The sequence below is a fragment of the Empidonax traillii genome, unplaced genomic scaffold, assembly GCF_003031625.1.
Source record: "Empidonax traillii isolate 1590-97213 ecotype Southwest subspecies unplaced genomic scaffold, ASM303162v1 scaffold86:size2944007, whole genome shotgun sequence".
Lineage (NCBI taxonomy): Eukaryota > Metazoa > Chordata > Aves > Passeriformes > Tyrannidae > Empidonax > Empidonax traillii.
The window spans coordinates 2870954-2886957 of NW_020955279.1; the positions used below are offsets into that span (position 1 = coordinate 2870954).

Sequence of the window (16004 nt, forward strand, 5' to 3'; positions counted from 1 at the left end):
TTTTCCTGCACTGTATTTATTACCCCACCAAGAAACCGAAGCTGCAGTGTGAGGTAAGGAAAGGGACTGGTATATTTAACCAAGTAACACAACCCACAAAAGGTTAATACCACAAGCCAATTCATGTGTGTGTTCTCCTGCCATTCACATTGCTAACTGTGCTCCAAATTTTGCTGCCCTAATAGGTGTTAATGTCCAATTTATTCTATTTCCCTCGTCTTCTTTCAAAAGAGCTGTACAAAACCAGCTCTTTCTAAGCTTGAATTGCCTCTCCCAGCCTGGGGAATGCTGTGGTTTATTAACTTGCAGTGCCACCTAGCACACAGCCTTCACATTATTTTTTCTGTACTTTCAGAAAGCTCCAAGTTTTCACATTAAAAAAAAACACCACAACCTTGTGCTTGGAGTATTTTAAGCATCTAGCGAAAAGTTTTGTTTTGAACAGCTAGATTTCTATTAGAAATTATGCTTTCTAATAGGATAATAATAATCAAGATGCTCCCATACCTAAAATTCTGGTATGGGAACTCTGAGGACTAGTTTTGACTACATCCCCTATACAGTTGTCTACAAATACTTCTATTAATTGTTAGGGGATTTTTAAAAAAAAAAAAATAATTCTATGCTTTGATAGTAGGTCAGTAATGAATTTATTGGGGTTTTGAGATAATAGAGACTTCTGCCAGGTTATCAAGGCACATTAGTACAATTTAGACTAATCTACAAGCTTGACCAGCTCAATTTGCTTTGCCTTAAAATACCACCCAGGGTGGCCCAGGAATAAACAGGATTAGAAATGAACTCTGCAGCCATCCCAGAGAGCAACACGTGGGAGACATTAAAAGGCAGCAGCCACTGTGGATCCCCCCCAAACCCTGAGGTGGGAGCTGTTCCTGTGCCAAATCCTAGGAAGGCATTTACAGAGAATATAACCTTGTGACATGGAGGGAAGGACAAGGAGATAAACCCCCTGTGCTGCCCAACCTTCTTTCTCCTGGTAACACCCCCCAGAGCACCAGAGCTCTGTGGACAAAGCACCTTCTCTTCGCTCACAATGGCAACACCCACCAATATTTCGACAGGGCTTTGGCAGCACTACAAAATCATAAAGTTTTATTGCATCTCTTAGAATTTCTAAGTAGAGTTTCTCTAGCAGTAGAGAAACCGCCAGGTGTTTTATAGAGCTCGGGAATTAAAGCACGTCAAAATAAAAGATAAGTCTGCAATAATAAGAATGGTTTGGTGCTTAGATATGATTTTATGGTCCTTCATTTTTCAGCTTATCTTCAAAGAGCCCAGCACTGCTGAGGGCTGTGCTTACAGGATGACCTGTGTGTCAGTTTAGCAAGCCAAGGGGAAAAAAATATGATAAAATAAAATTAAATCCCTAGCATGTAGAGTGAAATTTGACAAGCACTATGGACTCCAGCTTTCTCTGAGAGACATGGAAGATGTTTCCATATTTGCTGAGGATTTAATTGCTATCATAAGTCAAGGAAGAGAACTTTTTTCTTCAAAGAAACCTATGTTTTGCATACTCCCCTGAGAGCAGAACTGAGTCACTAGTTCTTTCCCTCCTCTATAAAATACCCTCCTCTATATTGTATGCCTAATTACTTCTGTATAGAACTCTCTTTATGTAAAAATCACAAATGCATTTCAGATGGTGCACTCCTGCTTTGGACATTAGTCCCTGCAGAATGGCAAGAATGGTCTTTTTAGAAAGCCATTTTGATAGAAAACATCCTCAAAAGTTTGTCTCTCATCAGCCTGAACTGATGCATTTACTGGTTTGGGGGTTTTTCTTTTGCCAGTTCTGATATCAGTCTGGTTTGGGCCCATTTTCATTCATCCTTATCACTGTGTTTCCACAGAATTCTCCAGAACCTCCAGGTGTTGACTGTTTCCTATAAAGACTCACAGTCTGTCTCCTGCTTGAAAATGTGCTACAAGAAACTCACCTTTAAATTTGCTACAAAATATTCTCCTTCTTCTGTCCCAGAATCGGCAAACACCTGCTGCTAAATGTTTAACCTGAGCCACAGAATATCCTGAGTTGGAAGGGACCCTCAAGGATCAGAGTCCAACTCCTGCTTTGTTGATAGTTCAATGAGTCCTGGGAAGGGATGAGAACACCAGCAGAGAACACGACATTTCAGGACAACACACAGGCAAAACAAGCTGTAAAAAGGGTAAAGACTTCACACCACTCAGATTTGGAATCCAAGTCTTTCCCTTCTCTCCAGGTCCTTGGGTTCACCTTGCTTGGAGTGACTGGAAAGGAGTCTGTTTTTCAGGGCAGATGGGTGTGTGACACCCCCCACTGTAGGTATTTCAGAATTACTGCTATCGCTGCCTTTAGTGCTCCAGTCTCTCCTTGGCATCACAGCAAAGACAGAAAAATGAAAGCACAGGTCAGGCATTTCAAACAAGTCCCTCTGGTTTCCAATTCCCAAAAAGAGGCACCCACCAGGACCCAAACATTCTGATTGAGCTGAGCCTCCACTGTCCATCTGAGAAGCACACACCACAAACACCAAAACTTAGTTTAGAAGTCATGTCCTTCCACGCTTTGATTGCCTCTAAACTGTGAGACACAACTCTGTTCATAAACTCACTTCACTCCTTCCTTCACAAGACTGTCATTGCCAAAATCATGGCATGTTACAATGAAGCAGGAGTGTGGCTGTTCTCAAATTTATTTTACTAAAATATAGCTTTTCAACTACTAATTATAATGGCACTATTCTTTTTCTTTTTTTTTTTCCCCCGGGTACAATGTGAAGATTAAGTCATGACAGGTGTTTTTTTCCTCCTTAGGAAGTAAAGAAATCCATACCTTAATTAATATAAGGAGATAATTACTATGCTGAAGTGATGAGGCCTCAGGCAGCTCTGTTGAGAAGCTATTTATTTCTCTTTCTTTTCATTCAGTTCAACTGCAGATACTTCTCAGATGTGCAGAGCTCTCCACGACAGCAAGCAAATAAAACAAACAGGGAGATACAACTGCTAAACAGGGAGAAAACTTAGGAAGTAGGTCTTTGTCCTTGCAGAAGGGAGGATAAATATGTATTTTTTCCGCTCCCCTCCCACCCCTTATCTCTCAACCTCTGAAATCTAAGCACTGACAAAAGCACTTTGTGTCTGTTTTACAAACTTCCTGGGGTCAGATTTACATTTTATTAACAATTAATTTCAGTTTCTCCATTTGAGTTGGAGAATCCACTTTTTTTGCCAGCCCACAAGTGGAGATGGCTGGCTCTGGAAGTTCTTAGCACAACCCCCTTGCTGTAGGTGCTGTTCTCTGCCGTAAATACACAAGGCTCCTACAGAGAACTAAAAGATGTTGACCACAATGGTCTCATCAGCGCTGCCTTGGCAATTCCCCATGACAGATTAGTAGTGGTACAGATCAGCTAGAGATTAACAGTTATCTTTTTAAATTGCTTTATGCACTGTTTCCATCTGTAAAGGAGTTCGGAGATTGAGTAAAAACACGATTCCTAAGCTTTGTCATTTTCAGGTTACAATTAGTAATTAGGAGCCATTCTCAATCATTGCATGCACAATTCAGTAGCTATATCAAGTTTTTACTATTAAATCATAACCAAGGAACACATTTCTCTCCATTCCCATGGACAGATTCACATCTTTATAAAAAAAAAAAAAAATCAAACATCTAGAAAAATACATAATGTTTTTCGAAAAAAAAAGTAACATAAAAAAACAACATGGCATTTCTGTTTTTTCCATGTGATATAGTCATTATACAGAGAAGATGAAAACCTATGGAACCTACTAGGAAAACGTGTGGTTTTTTCACCATAAATTTCTAATACTGAGGGAATGTTGGATCAATTTTAGTGGCCCAAGCCATGAGCCCCCCTTTAATATCCTTTGCTAACACAGAACCAGATTCTTTGGCAGGTAGCTCCTGCAGGATTTTTACAGCCTTCTGGGAATCATTTCCCAATTTGCAAACAACATATACAGGAAGAGACGCTTGGTCATTAGTTCTCTGCTTCTCTTCACGAATTCTTTTTTCTAAATACTCTAGCTGTTCCTCATCCTTCTCTTCCAGTTTGCTCAGCGGGATGTGGACGGCGTGTTCCAGGCGGCAGATATCCACCTCCACCTGCGGGCGGACATCCAGCAGCACGTGAGGAACCCTGTCATCCAGCACTTTCTTGTACTGCTCTACCGAGATCCTGTCCTCGCTGGGCAGCAGATGCAGAGTCCTACACTTGTCCGTGGCAGAAGAACCACAGAACGCCTCGTAGTCCTGCAGGCAGGTGACGGTGGGGTTGTCCCCGCACACGGCACAGTCTGGTTTCTTTGGTCTCAGCTTGATGTTGCGGAACCTCCCTTCGAGGGCGTCGAACACGAGCATGAACTGGTTGAAGGAGGAGCCCATTCCCGAGGCGATCTTGATCACTTCCAGGGCCTGGATGCAGCCGATGATGCCGGGCACGACCCCCAGCACGCCCCCGTCGGCGCAGCTGGTCACGGTGGCGGGCGGGGGCGGCTCGGGGAACAGGCAGCGGTAGCAGGGCCCCCCGCGGTAGTTGTACACGACGAGCTGCCCTTCGAGGCGCAGGGCGCTGCCGGACACCAGCGGCTTCCCGGCCAGCACACACGCGTCGTTCACCAGGTACCGCGTGGGCGCGTTGTCGGAGCAGTCGGCGACAATGTCGTACTGTCGCACGAGGCGCAGCGCGGAGCGCGGGCTCAGCGCCCCGCAGTAGGGCACGTACTGCACCGCCGAGTTCAGCCGCCGCAGCGCCGCGGCCGCCGAGGCCGCCTTGGGCCGGCCCCGCCGCGCCTCCCCGTGCAGCACCTGCCGCTGCAGGTTGCTGGTCTCCACCACGTCGTGGTCCAGCAGCCCCAGGCGGCCCACGCCCGCCGCGGCCAGGTACTGCGCCAGGGGACAGCCGAGCCCGCCGCAGCCCACCACGAGCACGGCGCTCCGCGCCAGGCGCAGCTGGCCCCGCACGCCGAGCTCGGGCAGCACCAGCTGCCGGCTGTACCGCGCGATCTCGGCCGCGCTCAGCGCCGCGCGGGGCGGCAGCGGCGGCAGCTCAGCAGGGAAGGGGCCGGCCCCCTCCTCATCATCATCACCATCCTCATCCTCGGCGCTGCCCGCGTCCCCCCGCGCCAGCAGGTCCCGCAGCCCGCGGTCTCCATGATCCTCCTCGGCATCCCCCAGCGCCTCCTCGGCCGCCGGCCGCTCCCGCGCCCCGCGGGCTCCATCCCCCTCCTCCTCCTCCTCCTCGTCCTGCTGCTGCTCGGCGCTGTCCCCCCGCGCCAGCTCAGCCTGCAGGCGCTCCCGCAGCCCGCGCAGCTCCCGCTCCCGCCGGCGGATCTCGGCCCGCAGCCGCGCCGCCCCCGCGCCCGCCATGGCCGCGCCGCTCCCTCCTCCTCCCGCCCCGCCCCGCCCCGCCCGGCGCGGCGGCGCTTCCGCCGGGCCGCGTCACTGCCGACATGGCGGCACCGCCCCCACAGCGCCTGTCGGTGCTGCTGCCCACCTACAACGAGCGGGACAACCTGCCGCTCGTCGTCTGGCTGCTGGTGCGCACCTTCCGAGACAGGTACGGCCGGCGGCAGGGGAGGGCCGGTTACACCCCCGGTGTGGGGCCGGGCGGGGTGAGCGGGGACGGCGGTGTCTGTAGGGCCGGGGATGCCCGGCGGTGACACCGACACACGGACGGCACAGGTGAGGAGGGCAGGAACATCATCATCCGAACCCGGAGTGAACTGCAGAATCACAGAATCCCGGAATCACTGAGGTTGGGAAAGCCCTCCCAGCCCGTGGAGTCCAAGCTGTGCCCCATCCCCACATTGTCCCCCAGCCCAGAGCACTGAGTGCCACGTCCAGTTGTTCCTTGGACACCTCCAGGGATGGGGACTCCAAACTTCCCTGGGCAGCCCCTTCCAGTGCCTGACCACCCTCTCCATGAAGAAATTCCTCCTGATGTCCAACCTGAGTCTCCCCTGGCACACCTTGAGGCTGTCCCCTCTTGTTCCTTGGGAGCAGAGCCCGAACGCCCCACTGCGTGGCTCTGACCCCACGAAATCTCTGCTCTGCTCCTCAGCTTCCTGCCCTTCACAGGGATTTAGGGAGGGAATCAGGGTTTTCTGTTTGTTCATTGAAAAATAATTCTAATTTCAGTGGAATCGATTTTGAAATTATCATCATTGATGATGGAAGCCCAGATGGGACACAGGAAATCGCTAAGCAGTTGGAAAAAATATACGGATCAGATAAAATTGTGAGTTGTGTGTTCTGCAACTTTTTTCCCTAAAAATTAAAAGCAAAGTTTAAAATATGTTCATATCTTGAAAACAGCAACTTTTAAGGTGTCACTAAAATGAATTAAAAACTGTACTTCAAGTAATAAATGCGTCTTTTACATTTTCTGCAGCTTCTGAGACCCAGACCAAGAAAGCTGGGCCTGGGTAAGTCCTTATTAACTCTGATTTAGTAATATAAAAAAATTTGCTGTATACTTTGATTGATCTAGTGCATAAAGGTCCAGAAAAAAATTACAGTAAAGCCCCAAAGCAGAAATGTATGTGTTCATCAAGTTGTTTGCAAGCAAACAAGGTTAAAAATGCACACATAAATATCCCAGTATGTTTGTAAAACGTTTCTCACAACTTCATACCTGCTCCTTTCCCTCCCACTCTCATTCCCTCAGTGCAGAATAAGGGTTTGAACTGTCAGTGATATTTGGAGCCTGAGTCCTATTCTATTTTAGTGCCTGTAGTGCTTTTGTAAATGAGATTTCAGATAGTGACCCACTTCTGCAGTCAAGTTTCCTTGTGCATTTCTGGTGCAGTGGGACCTGCCAAGGTTTAGATTTAAAAAACCCAGGACTGAAATCATAGGGAAAAAGGAATAAGAATTTTAATGTTTATCCACTAATTCGTCATTTAAAAATAATTTAGGAGTTTTTACTTGATTGTTTTCTAGCGGAGGTTTTAGAAAATGAAGGGAAGACTGTGGCTGGAAGGTTGCACATGTTAAAGTTGTGAGGGAAATATTTCTGTGCTGTTTTCACCAGGCACTGCTTACATTCATGGAATGAAGCATGCCACTGGGAATTTCATTGTCATTATGGATGCTGACCTCTCTCACCATGTAAGTCTGTATTTCATGTACTGTGGGTTTAGCCTGTTAGAATTAATTGGTTGGTTTTATTTTACCCCTGCCCTTTTGTCTTTTCTGATCTGTTTTCCTTCCATTTCAGCCAAAATTTATTCCAGAGTTTATCAGGTAGGTGCCGATTGTAGTATGAAAATGCAAGTTGATCTTTATAAATTATTTATGAACTCCCGTGTGAAATTCTGTGCCATAGTGGGTAAAAGGTAATCATAAGATTCCCTGAAGTAGCTCTTTTTAAGAAAACAATTAACAAGTGTCTAAATAATGCTTATAACCACCCTAACTACTGCTTTCCCCTCTTCTCTACTTACTTATTTAAAAGATTGTAAACTTCAGATTTTGTACTAAAAGAGTGATTGTTCTTACTTTGAAATTTGTACTTTGAAATGTTCCTCCTGTTTTTCTGATAAAAAACAACTGTTTATAGAAAGCAGAAAGAAGGCAATTTTGATATTGTATCTGGAACGAGATATAAAGGAAATGGAGGGGTATACGGCTGGGATTTGAGAAGAAAATTAATCAGGTCAGTGTTTTTCAGATATTTACACATAAAGTTGTTATTTATAAATCATAATTCGATATGCTCCATCTGTGTGAGCTGAACTGAGTCTTTAGTCAGCAGAACTGCTGTACCTGCTGGGCACTGCAAAATCACATTAAATACTACAAGTGTGCACCACTGGCAAATTGTATCCTTGTTCTTTCTTCATGGAGAAGTTCAATGATCTCCTAATTATCTGCTTTTGAAAAACAAAACATTTGGTGTTTGATTTCAAGATTCTATAACTTATTAATCAAATCTAGAATTGAAAACACACTAGAAATGTGTGGGGAGGGGGTTGATATGTACTTATTTTTTAGAAATTCTTCTTGATCTTTGGGAATTGTGTGCTGGGCAACTCTGACATTCATGTTTTCTTTCCCAGCCGTGGTGCCAATTTTCTGACTCAGGTTTTGCTGAGACCAGGAGCATCAGACCTCACGGGGAGTTTCAGGTATGGCTCTGGTTTGCAATTCATAAAGTTCATTGGAAATTAAAAATCTGCTGAAGAAAGAACTGGAATAACAGCCCTTCGTTACTGAGGGCTGTGAAATCTGTTTGGGAAGGGTGAAAGAAATAGTGGACCAGATTGCAAGAACTGCTGCTCCTATGGCTTTGTTCAAGATTTTATAAATAGCAATGAGCTGAGTGAGGGATTGCAGTTCAGATTCCCACACACTGCCTTGATTTCCAAATTTCAGGTTTCATTTTCTTTGTAACTGTTTACAGGTTGTACAGAAAAGAAGTCCTACAGAAACTCATGGAGAAATGTGTTTCTAAAGGCTACGTCTTCCAGATGGAGATGATTGTTCGGGCCAGGCAGTTGGGATACACCATTGGAGAGGTACAGGACAGGTTTGATAAGGATCTTGTGCTTTTGTGTAAAGGGACACACAGATGACAGAATTTCCTGTGCTCCCAAGAAGCAGCCAAGATTTTGAAACTAATATAAAGAAATTACAGGTTTAGAACTCTTATTTTTCCAGCTTTGCCAGGTGAATACCAGATCTGAATTTCCAGTTACGTATTCCCCTGGCTGATAAGATTCTGAGATCCCTCCCTCTTCCTGTTGCCACTCCTTTAGCTGCATGCAATTTTACAAGTTCTTCAAAGGAGGGCAATGTGGACTGTCATATTCAGGAGTCATCTCCCAGCCAGGGTGAGGCTGAGCTGCTCCGTGGTGGTGGGATATTTGTGCTTCCTGGGGCTCTGACTCAAAGGTACTGAACTGAACAAGGAAAAGTGCTGGAGGTTGATTTTAAGCCCCCAGGCTTAAAACACTGAGGTTGTTCTGACTGGTGTACCATCCAGCCACTGAGTGATGTCTTGGGATCATCTTTCAAGGTAGTAAGCCAAATAATTTCATGCTCCTCAGCCACTGGGAGGAACTGACATGAAGGAAGCCAGTCTGGTGCTTGCCTTGTTCCAGTGTCTGAAAATGCTGTAGTTCAAAGGCCATCTTTTGTGTAGAGAATCTCTGATTATTTAGGTTTTGAACCTTAACAATAGTTTTGTTTGTTTCAACAGGTTCCCATTTCATTTGTGGACCGTGTCTACGGCGAATCCAAACTGGGAGGCAATGAAATAGTCTCCTTCCTAAAGGGGCTCTTGACCTTGTTTGCCACAACGTGATAGTTTGTCCTAAATTCACTTGTTTAGTGAAATATTTTCTGACATCTGTGTAGTTTTTAATATATAAAAGCAGAAGCTTGATAATCTGTGTGGTGACCACAAGACCTGCTATAAACTACAGATTAAACAAACCACCAACAATACACTGAATCCACCGTCTCCCAGAATGCTCCTTCCAAAAGAAATGAACTGTATGTTAAACTAAAAACTAATAAAGGCTAATGATTTTCTATTTTTGTAAAAACAATGAAGTCTTAATAAAGAACACAAAGCTCAGTGATCTTTTGCATTTGGAAATGAATAATTATTCAGCAGAAGCTAAAGATGATTGTGAAATAAAGACAAGTAAGGACATAAAAAAAAAATGGAGTTTCTTATATTTGTTCTGTGGTTTGCAGATCTTCCCTTAAATGAATTTCCTTTAAATTAGTGTCCTTTCTTTCCTCAGCACATTTGTCTTAAAGCAGCTCCATGTTTCTGCAGATCTGAGAACACAAAGTTCAGGATAACAGTTCATCTCAGTGGAGATATCTGAGATTTTTTTGGTCTTATGTCAAATAACAATTTGCAATGTAAAGTCTGTATTTGCTCCAGATCCTGTGGAAGGAAACACAAACAGAGCAATACTAGTTTTTGTTTCATGGTTTGATAGAGCCAGAACTCAGAAATTCCAAAGCCCTTGCAATCAAATGTGCACTGGGGAGGAGGGTGAAATTATTCTGATAATGGCTTTATGTATATGAACAATTATGTCCCTTTTTTTTGGGTACCTGTATCAGAAAATTAATGGTGGGAGAGGAGAATCAACAAATGTCTTGAAAGTGCTGCCTATTTGGCTCGTGTTTATCTGCGTTCCTTTACACCAGATACAATTGTTACTATTTGAAAAAGAACTTTAGAAAGTCTGTAGATAAATGATAAATTCATATTTGAGATAGTCTTTTATCACGTTGATAAAAATAACTAAGTAATACTTTAAAACAAAGGTTATTTCCTAGTGGGCTGCTTTAGAGCTCTTTCTGTGTACTTTAGTGGAGTTGTACAGATACAGTTTTTCCTTTTCTGACTATTCAGAGCAAATTTTTCATTTGCCTAAAAATAATAAATAATAAAAAATATAGCTGTAAATTTTTGAATCTTCATGTAACTGGATCACAGTGACTGAACCATATATTTTGTGACATTTGCCTGTAATTTTTCCAAATGTATATAATTTCATTTGGTGCAGACTAATCAGATCTAATAACATGTGCAGAGAGATGTCTCTGGGTCCACAGGGCCACTGAATCTCCAATAAGAGGTTTCATCTATTTATGTTTCATTTGGAGGTTTCATGGCAACCCCCAATATTTTAAGTTGAAAACAGGTACAAAGTTTTTGATGCCTAAATAGTGGGGGTTTGGATGTTTATTGAGATTTACATAATGCTGATCATTTGCTAGAATGCAAATTGGGGAACAGCAGCAGGAGGACCTGGAGCTGCTGGAGCGAGTCCAGAGGAGGCCATGGAGATGCTCCAGGGCTGGAGCCCCTCTGCTCTGGAGCCAGGCTGGGAGAGCTGGGGGGGGCACCTGGGGAAGAGAAGGCTCTGGGGAGACCTCAGAGCACTTTCCAGGGCCTAAAGGGGCTCCAGGAGAGCTGGAGAGGGACTTGGGACAAGGGATGGAGGGACAGGACAAGGGGGAATGTCTTCCCACTGCCAAAGGGCAGGGTTAGATGGATATTGGGGAGGAATTCCTCCCTGTGAGGGTGGGGAGGCCCTGGCACAGGTTGCCCAGAGAAGCTGTGGCTGCCCCATCCCTGGAAGTGTCCAAGGCCAGGTTGGACAGGGCTTGGAGCAACCTGGGCTAGTGGAAAGTGTCCCTGCCCATGGCAGGGTGTGGGATTAAATGAATTTTAAGGTTGCTTCCAAGCCAACCCATTTCATGATTCTACGTTCCCTATTTCTCATTCCCATTTTCCCTTTCATATTATTTTACAGACCCTGCTTATCCTCTCATCATACTCAGTCTGGTCTTTTCCATGTCCCCAGAGAAGCCACACTACACTTGCCATTCTCCAAGTGTTAGTAGCAGACTGTAGTAGAACAGCAGTTCTATGATCTTTAGAGTTCAGGTGCTTAGAACTCCTTACAATGTCTTAAATATTCATGTACTAGGGATTTATAAAGTGGCATTTTAATTCTCAGTTCCTTTCTTAACACCATTGCAATTCTCTTCTTGCCTTGTTTTGGCCACCACGAAACACTGACTTGACATTTACAGAGAATTTTTCATTTCATGTCCCTGGTTTTACAGTTCTACATAAATCAGCTTTTCTTAATTACATCCATATTCATTTCCTATGAAGGCACAAATACTTTGCTAATGCACTTTCTCTATTATACTTTCTTAGGAATCTGTGTCTGCAAGCACTCAATCATTTGGCAAGAACAGGAGCTTTAATTGCTTCCTGGCTCAAATCAGTGCATGGCAGGGATATATTTGGTTGGGCATGTTTAATGAAGGGGGTAAGAAGGTAACTCACATTTCAGTTTCCCCTGAGCAGATTTAGGTCTGTGATTCACGAGGCCAAGCAGTTCAATCCCTACGACCCAGACCACTGGGATCCTGGAGCTGGGACAAAACCACTTCAGACACCCAAGGTTAACGTGCCCAAGAGGATGTGAAACCAGGAGCAAAGCAAGATCCCTGGCTGTTTGGGTGAGGGTTTGTCTGGTCTGAGCTTGGAGGGAGCTGGCTTCTGTTTTGGTTTGGGTTCTGTGTGCAATCTTTATGAGGCTCTAATCTGAGCCTGCAATAAAGACGTACCCAGCTGCCAACACAAACACGATAATCAAACATATTTTCCAGTGGACTGCGTAGAAATCCAACCACAAGGTTCCACAACCTTCTGCATATCAACAGTAAAAAATAATGATGACTAATCAATAATATTTACTTAAGGGTCTATCAGGATTCCAAGTATAAGCATGGATTGAAATCTTGGCACAAAGGACTGAAATGACAGATTGCCTGCTCAGTTCAGTACATGGGCAACTTCAGCGACAGATTTCAGGGGCTGGCATTCCAGAGCTGCAGGCAAATGGTAATATTGGGATCAGCAGGAACAGGGGATGTGCAGGGGAGAGGAATCCTTACCAACCTTTTCACTGTTCATGACGTCACCTCCACTTCATGCTGCAGAAGACATGAGTAAACTGGCAAAGCACAGGAACTGAATGAGCATCATCTCTTCCTCTGCTCCTGCCAAATTTTACCTTATTTCTCCAGACACTGTGGCAATTTGGAACTTCCTTACAGACTGTGATTGTTACTGTTCAGGGGGAAATACACCGACACTGCAGAGAGAAGACCACATTGCAACTTCTAATCCAAAATTAGGTCTGAAAACTCAGCCCGAGGGAGGGATTGCAACAAAGCAGTATAGGGCAAAGAGCATAAAATGGAGAGTTATCCCTGCAGGGGTGGCTGCACTGACTGTTCAACAGAAACTGGTACCAATGGTGCATCACAATAAACAAACACCACCTTAACCACCCTGTGTTTGGCTCACAAACCTCTTTCCTGTTCTGACTTTTTGCAAACATGTCACACCCCAGCAGGAGAACCCAGACAAAACCACAGCTGAGAACTTGTTTCCTGGGAAACTGAGGGTGGTTCTCTAACACAGCTCCTAAAATGCTGCGCTCTCAGGACGGGCAAGATCTGAGCACTAAAGGATACTTGTGGTTTTGCACCAGAACAGGAAAGATGTTGACTGAAAGCACTGACAACAGGTAAGATACCCATAGAAGTGTAGCTTGTCATGGCATCACTCCCAAATGAGAGGACACTTGACTGACCGGCTTCCAAGAGAAATTAAGTTTTTACTTATGACAGATAAATTTCCTATTGGTCTGACTAAGGGACTTTCAGGTTATCCCAACCAACTAAGCAAATCTATTCTAAGCATCTCTAATCACAGACAGGCTCAGTATGAGTATCCTTTGAAAAAACAAGGAGAAAAGGAGGGTACTCGTGTCAAGGACTTGTTCTTCCCCACTTTTATCCTGACACAGACTAAATTTGGTCCCTTCCTTGTGACTCTTCCCAAAGCCAACTTCATGGAAGAAGGCTGGAGAATGCTGACAGATGATGAAGCGCCACAGCTCAGAAGGTGGGTGGCTTAGTGGGTCTTAAGGATCACCTGAGAACTGTGATCTTAATGCTGATTAACTTACTCGTACTTATTATATAATTAATTACATGTAAAGCCATCAAGAGTTGTCTTAATTATTTAGGATTTGAATAAAAAACAAGCATAATAGGACTCCTAAACTAGAACAATGATGAATCTGGGCACAATTTTGACCTGAATCAGCACCACACGTGCAATTAAACCTATTCAGCTTGGGAGTGCTAATTGCCTCCCCTCTGCTGTGAAGTGTTTAGTCTCCTACAATGCTGTGATTTTACTGATTTTTCTAGTTTGAGAAACAATACCCACTTCTGTGGTATAAAGAGTATATTAAAACTATTACTATCAACTTTTGCTTCGTTTTGTTCACCTCACTCTGCACACACAGGAGAAAAAGGGAGAAAGTTCTCCTGCCTGGACTCCGATTGTTTGTGCTTGTGCTGTCGTGTCCTTTGCACATATCTTCCTGTTGTGTTCATTCCCTTGAATATGTATCAAATATAATTTCTACTTCCAATTGCATTATCATGGTCCTCTACACTCAGTTCCTCCAACCTTCAGACACTTCTGTTTTCTCAAATTCCACCCTCAGATTTGAAGGTCTGTGGGTTGTTTTTCTGGAGTTGTTGTATTTTCTTTGTATTAAGTGATGGCTCCAGAGTGGCCACTGGTAAAGCATAAATAAAAGAGTGTCGAAACAGGAAGGTGCTCAAGTTTGGGGTTGTGTGTTTTAGGCAGGAGCAAACTGCCTCAAGCAGCCACAAAGCTGTGAGTTTCTGAACATTCTTAACATGAACGTTAAGTCCTGACTTAACGTTTCAGAAATGTTTTCCAACATTTTTGTTTTGTGCCATCAAAGCAAAAGTATCTGCTCTTGGAAGGCAAAATGATGTTGTTACAGAAAAACCAAACCAGCTTTCTTTGCTTTCCTTCCTCGAGAAGTATTTCACACGTTGTTGCAGAGGGACTTTGGAAGCACCCCAGTTCCAGGAGCCCTTGTAAAGCCAAAGCACCAGCTTTGGTTTTGCAGGTAAGTTTTGTGTATTTCCATTTTTTTATTTACATTTCCACGTTGAACAAAGATTCCTTCAGTGACTTACTGTTATGTCCACTGATGAGAGGATGCCATGGAAGCACAGAGTGAAACCCTGGTGTCACTTGCAGACAGTGACAAGCAGTAGATTTCTCCATCCCACCGAACGAGAAAGTGTCAAAGCAGCCTCCCAGACACAATAACATGTCACTAAATTCTCCATAAAAGCTATTTAAGTGAATTGTGATGTACACACTGCCAGGACATCAGTCACTTGAAAACGCAGGAGATCCTTGAGTTATATGAAGTCTCAGTAATTGGTGATAAGTTTTCTCTGCTTCTGCACTTCAGGCACTGCTTGAAGCACATGGACTTTCCTTTCTAGCATTGTAAGGCTAAGCTGGAGTGCGTCACTGAACCAGAAAGGGTTTGAAAGCTGAGGATGGAAGGAATTACACTTTACTTCATCCTCCAAGTGCTTGCGTCTTTCTGAAGCAGCAAAAACCATCGTTTCCTTTCACCTCTGAAGGGGTTTTTGTGCTGTAGAACTCAGGCTGTTGAAGAGGTCTTGACCAGACATGTCCTGATCTACAAGGAAGAGTTTCATGTGGGGTCTTGTCCTGATCCAGATGTTCCCGCTCCAAAAAGTGAAGTCCAGTGTGCACAGCTGTGTGTGAGCACATGCGCATAGGGCTCACAGGAACATCACACATGCCTTGAGGGTGTTGCCTTGGCTTCAGGACATTAACCTGAAACACAGAGAATTTGGATTTCTGAGAGCTGGCAGTGTGTAAATCACTCATGTCCTCTGACGCCTCTCTGGATTCCCTGACCAATCCCATCACATTCCGGGCACATTTGGCAATGGGTGCCACTCCCCTGACACCTCCTTCCCTCCCTCGGGCTGAGTCTGGCCTGGGGCCTCCCCGGGTCCTGCCCCGGCCCTCCCGTGATGGGTCAGGCTGGAAGGGCCCAGAGTGAGTCACCCGGTCCCACCTCCCGCTCCAGCAGGGCCATCCCAGAGCACATGGCACCGGATTGTGTCCAGATGGTTCTGGAACATCCCCAGGGAGGAGACTCCACACCCTCTCTGGTCTCTGCTCAGTGATGGATCACTGCACAGCAAAGAAGTTCTTCCTCATGTCCAGGTGGACCTTCCCGGGCATCAGTTCCTGCCCGTTCCTCGTGTCCCACTGCTGGGCCCCCCTGAGCAGAGCCCGGTCCATGCTCTGCCCCTCCCTGCGGGCACTGACAGACAGGGATGGGGATCCCTCTCCGTGTCTCCCCTCGAGGCCGAACAGCCCCAGCTCCCTCAGAGACGGGCCGGTCCCCTCACCCCCGTGCCCGGGGCGGGGGCGGGCCGTGCGCGCTCCCGGAGGCGCCGCCGCCGCCGCACGAGGCCCGCGCGCGCTCCCGGGGCCGCCCCGCGGTCACGTGCGCGCCCCCCCCGC

The 16004-nt window shown here is 45.4% G+C and overlaps 2 protein-coding genes across 3 annotated transcripts; one reads left to right on the forward strand and one right to left on the reverse strand.

Annotated features, from left to right (window-relative positions):
• Window positions 1–1805: 1805 nt before the first annotated feature.
• Window positions 1806–5401, reverse strand: MOCS3 (molybdenum cofactor synthesis 3). Its single transcript, XM_027881216.1, has one exon. It carries the CDS (start codon window positions 5399–5401, stop codon window positions 3836–3838), a length of 1566 nt encoding a protein of 521 aa, XP_027737017.1. The 3' UTR covers window positions 1806–3835.
• A 56-nt stretch (window positions 5402–5457) lies between these two features.
• On the forward strand, window positions 5458–9623 carry DPM1 (dolichyl-phosphate mannosyltransferase subunit 1, catalytic). Of its 2 annotated transcripts, XM_027881296.1 has the most exons (9): window positions 5458–5591; window positions 6173–6272; window positions 6426–6459; window positions 7068–7144; window positions 7254–7279; window positions 7596–7691; window positions 8095–8163; window positions 8439–8553; window positions 9237–9623. In XM_027881296.1, exons 1-9 carry the CDS (start codon window positions 5485–5487, stop codon window positions 9339–9341), a joined length of 729 nt encoding a protein of 242 aa, XP_027737097.1. In that variant the 5' UTR covers window positions 5458–5484; the 3' UTR covers window positions 9342–9623. The 2 variants fall into 2 exon arrangements, with proteins under 2 accessions (XP_027737097.1, XP_027737098.1); XM_027881297.1 differs by lacking the exon at window positions 7596–7691.
• Window positions 9624–16004: the final 6381 nt, after the last annotated feature.

Excerpts from the sequence above, each read along its gene's own strand:
- MOCS3 (XM_027881216.1), bottom strand. The coding sequence starts at position 5,401 with ATGGCGGGCGCGGGGGCGGCGCGGCTGCGGGCCGAGATCCGCCGGCGG.
- DPM1 (XM_027881296.1), top strand. The coding sequence starts at position 5,485 with ATGGCGGCACCGCCCCCACAGCGCCTGTCGGTGCTGCTGCCCACCTAC. Across the intron at positions 5,592-6,172 it reads GTGCGCACCTTCCGAGACAG|TGGAATCGATTTTGAAATTA; the intron begins GTACGGCCGGCG and ends TTCTAATTTCAG. Across the intron at positions 6,273-6,425 it reads TATACGGATCAGATAAAATT|CTTCTGAGACCCAGACCAAG; the intron begins GTGAGTTGTGTG and ends CATTTTCTGCAG.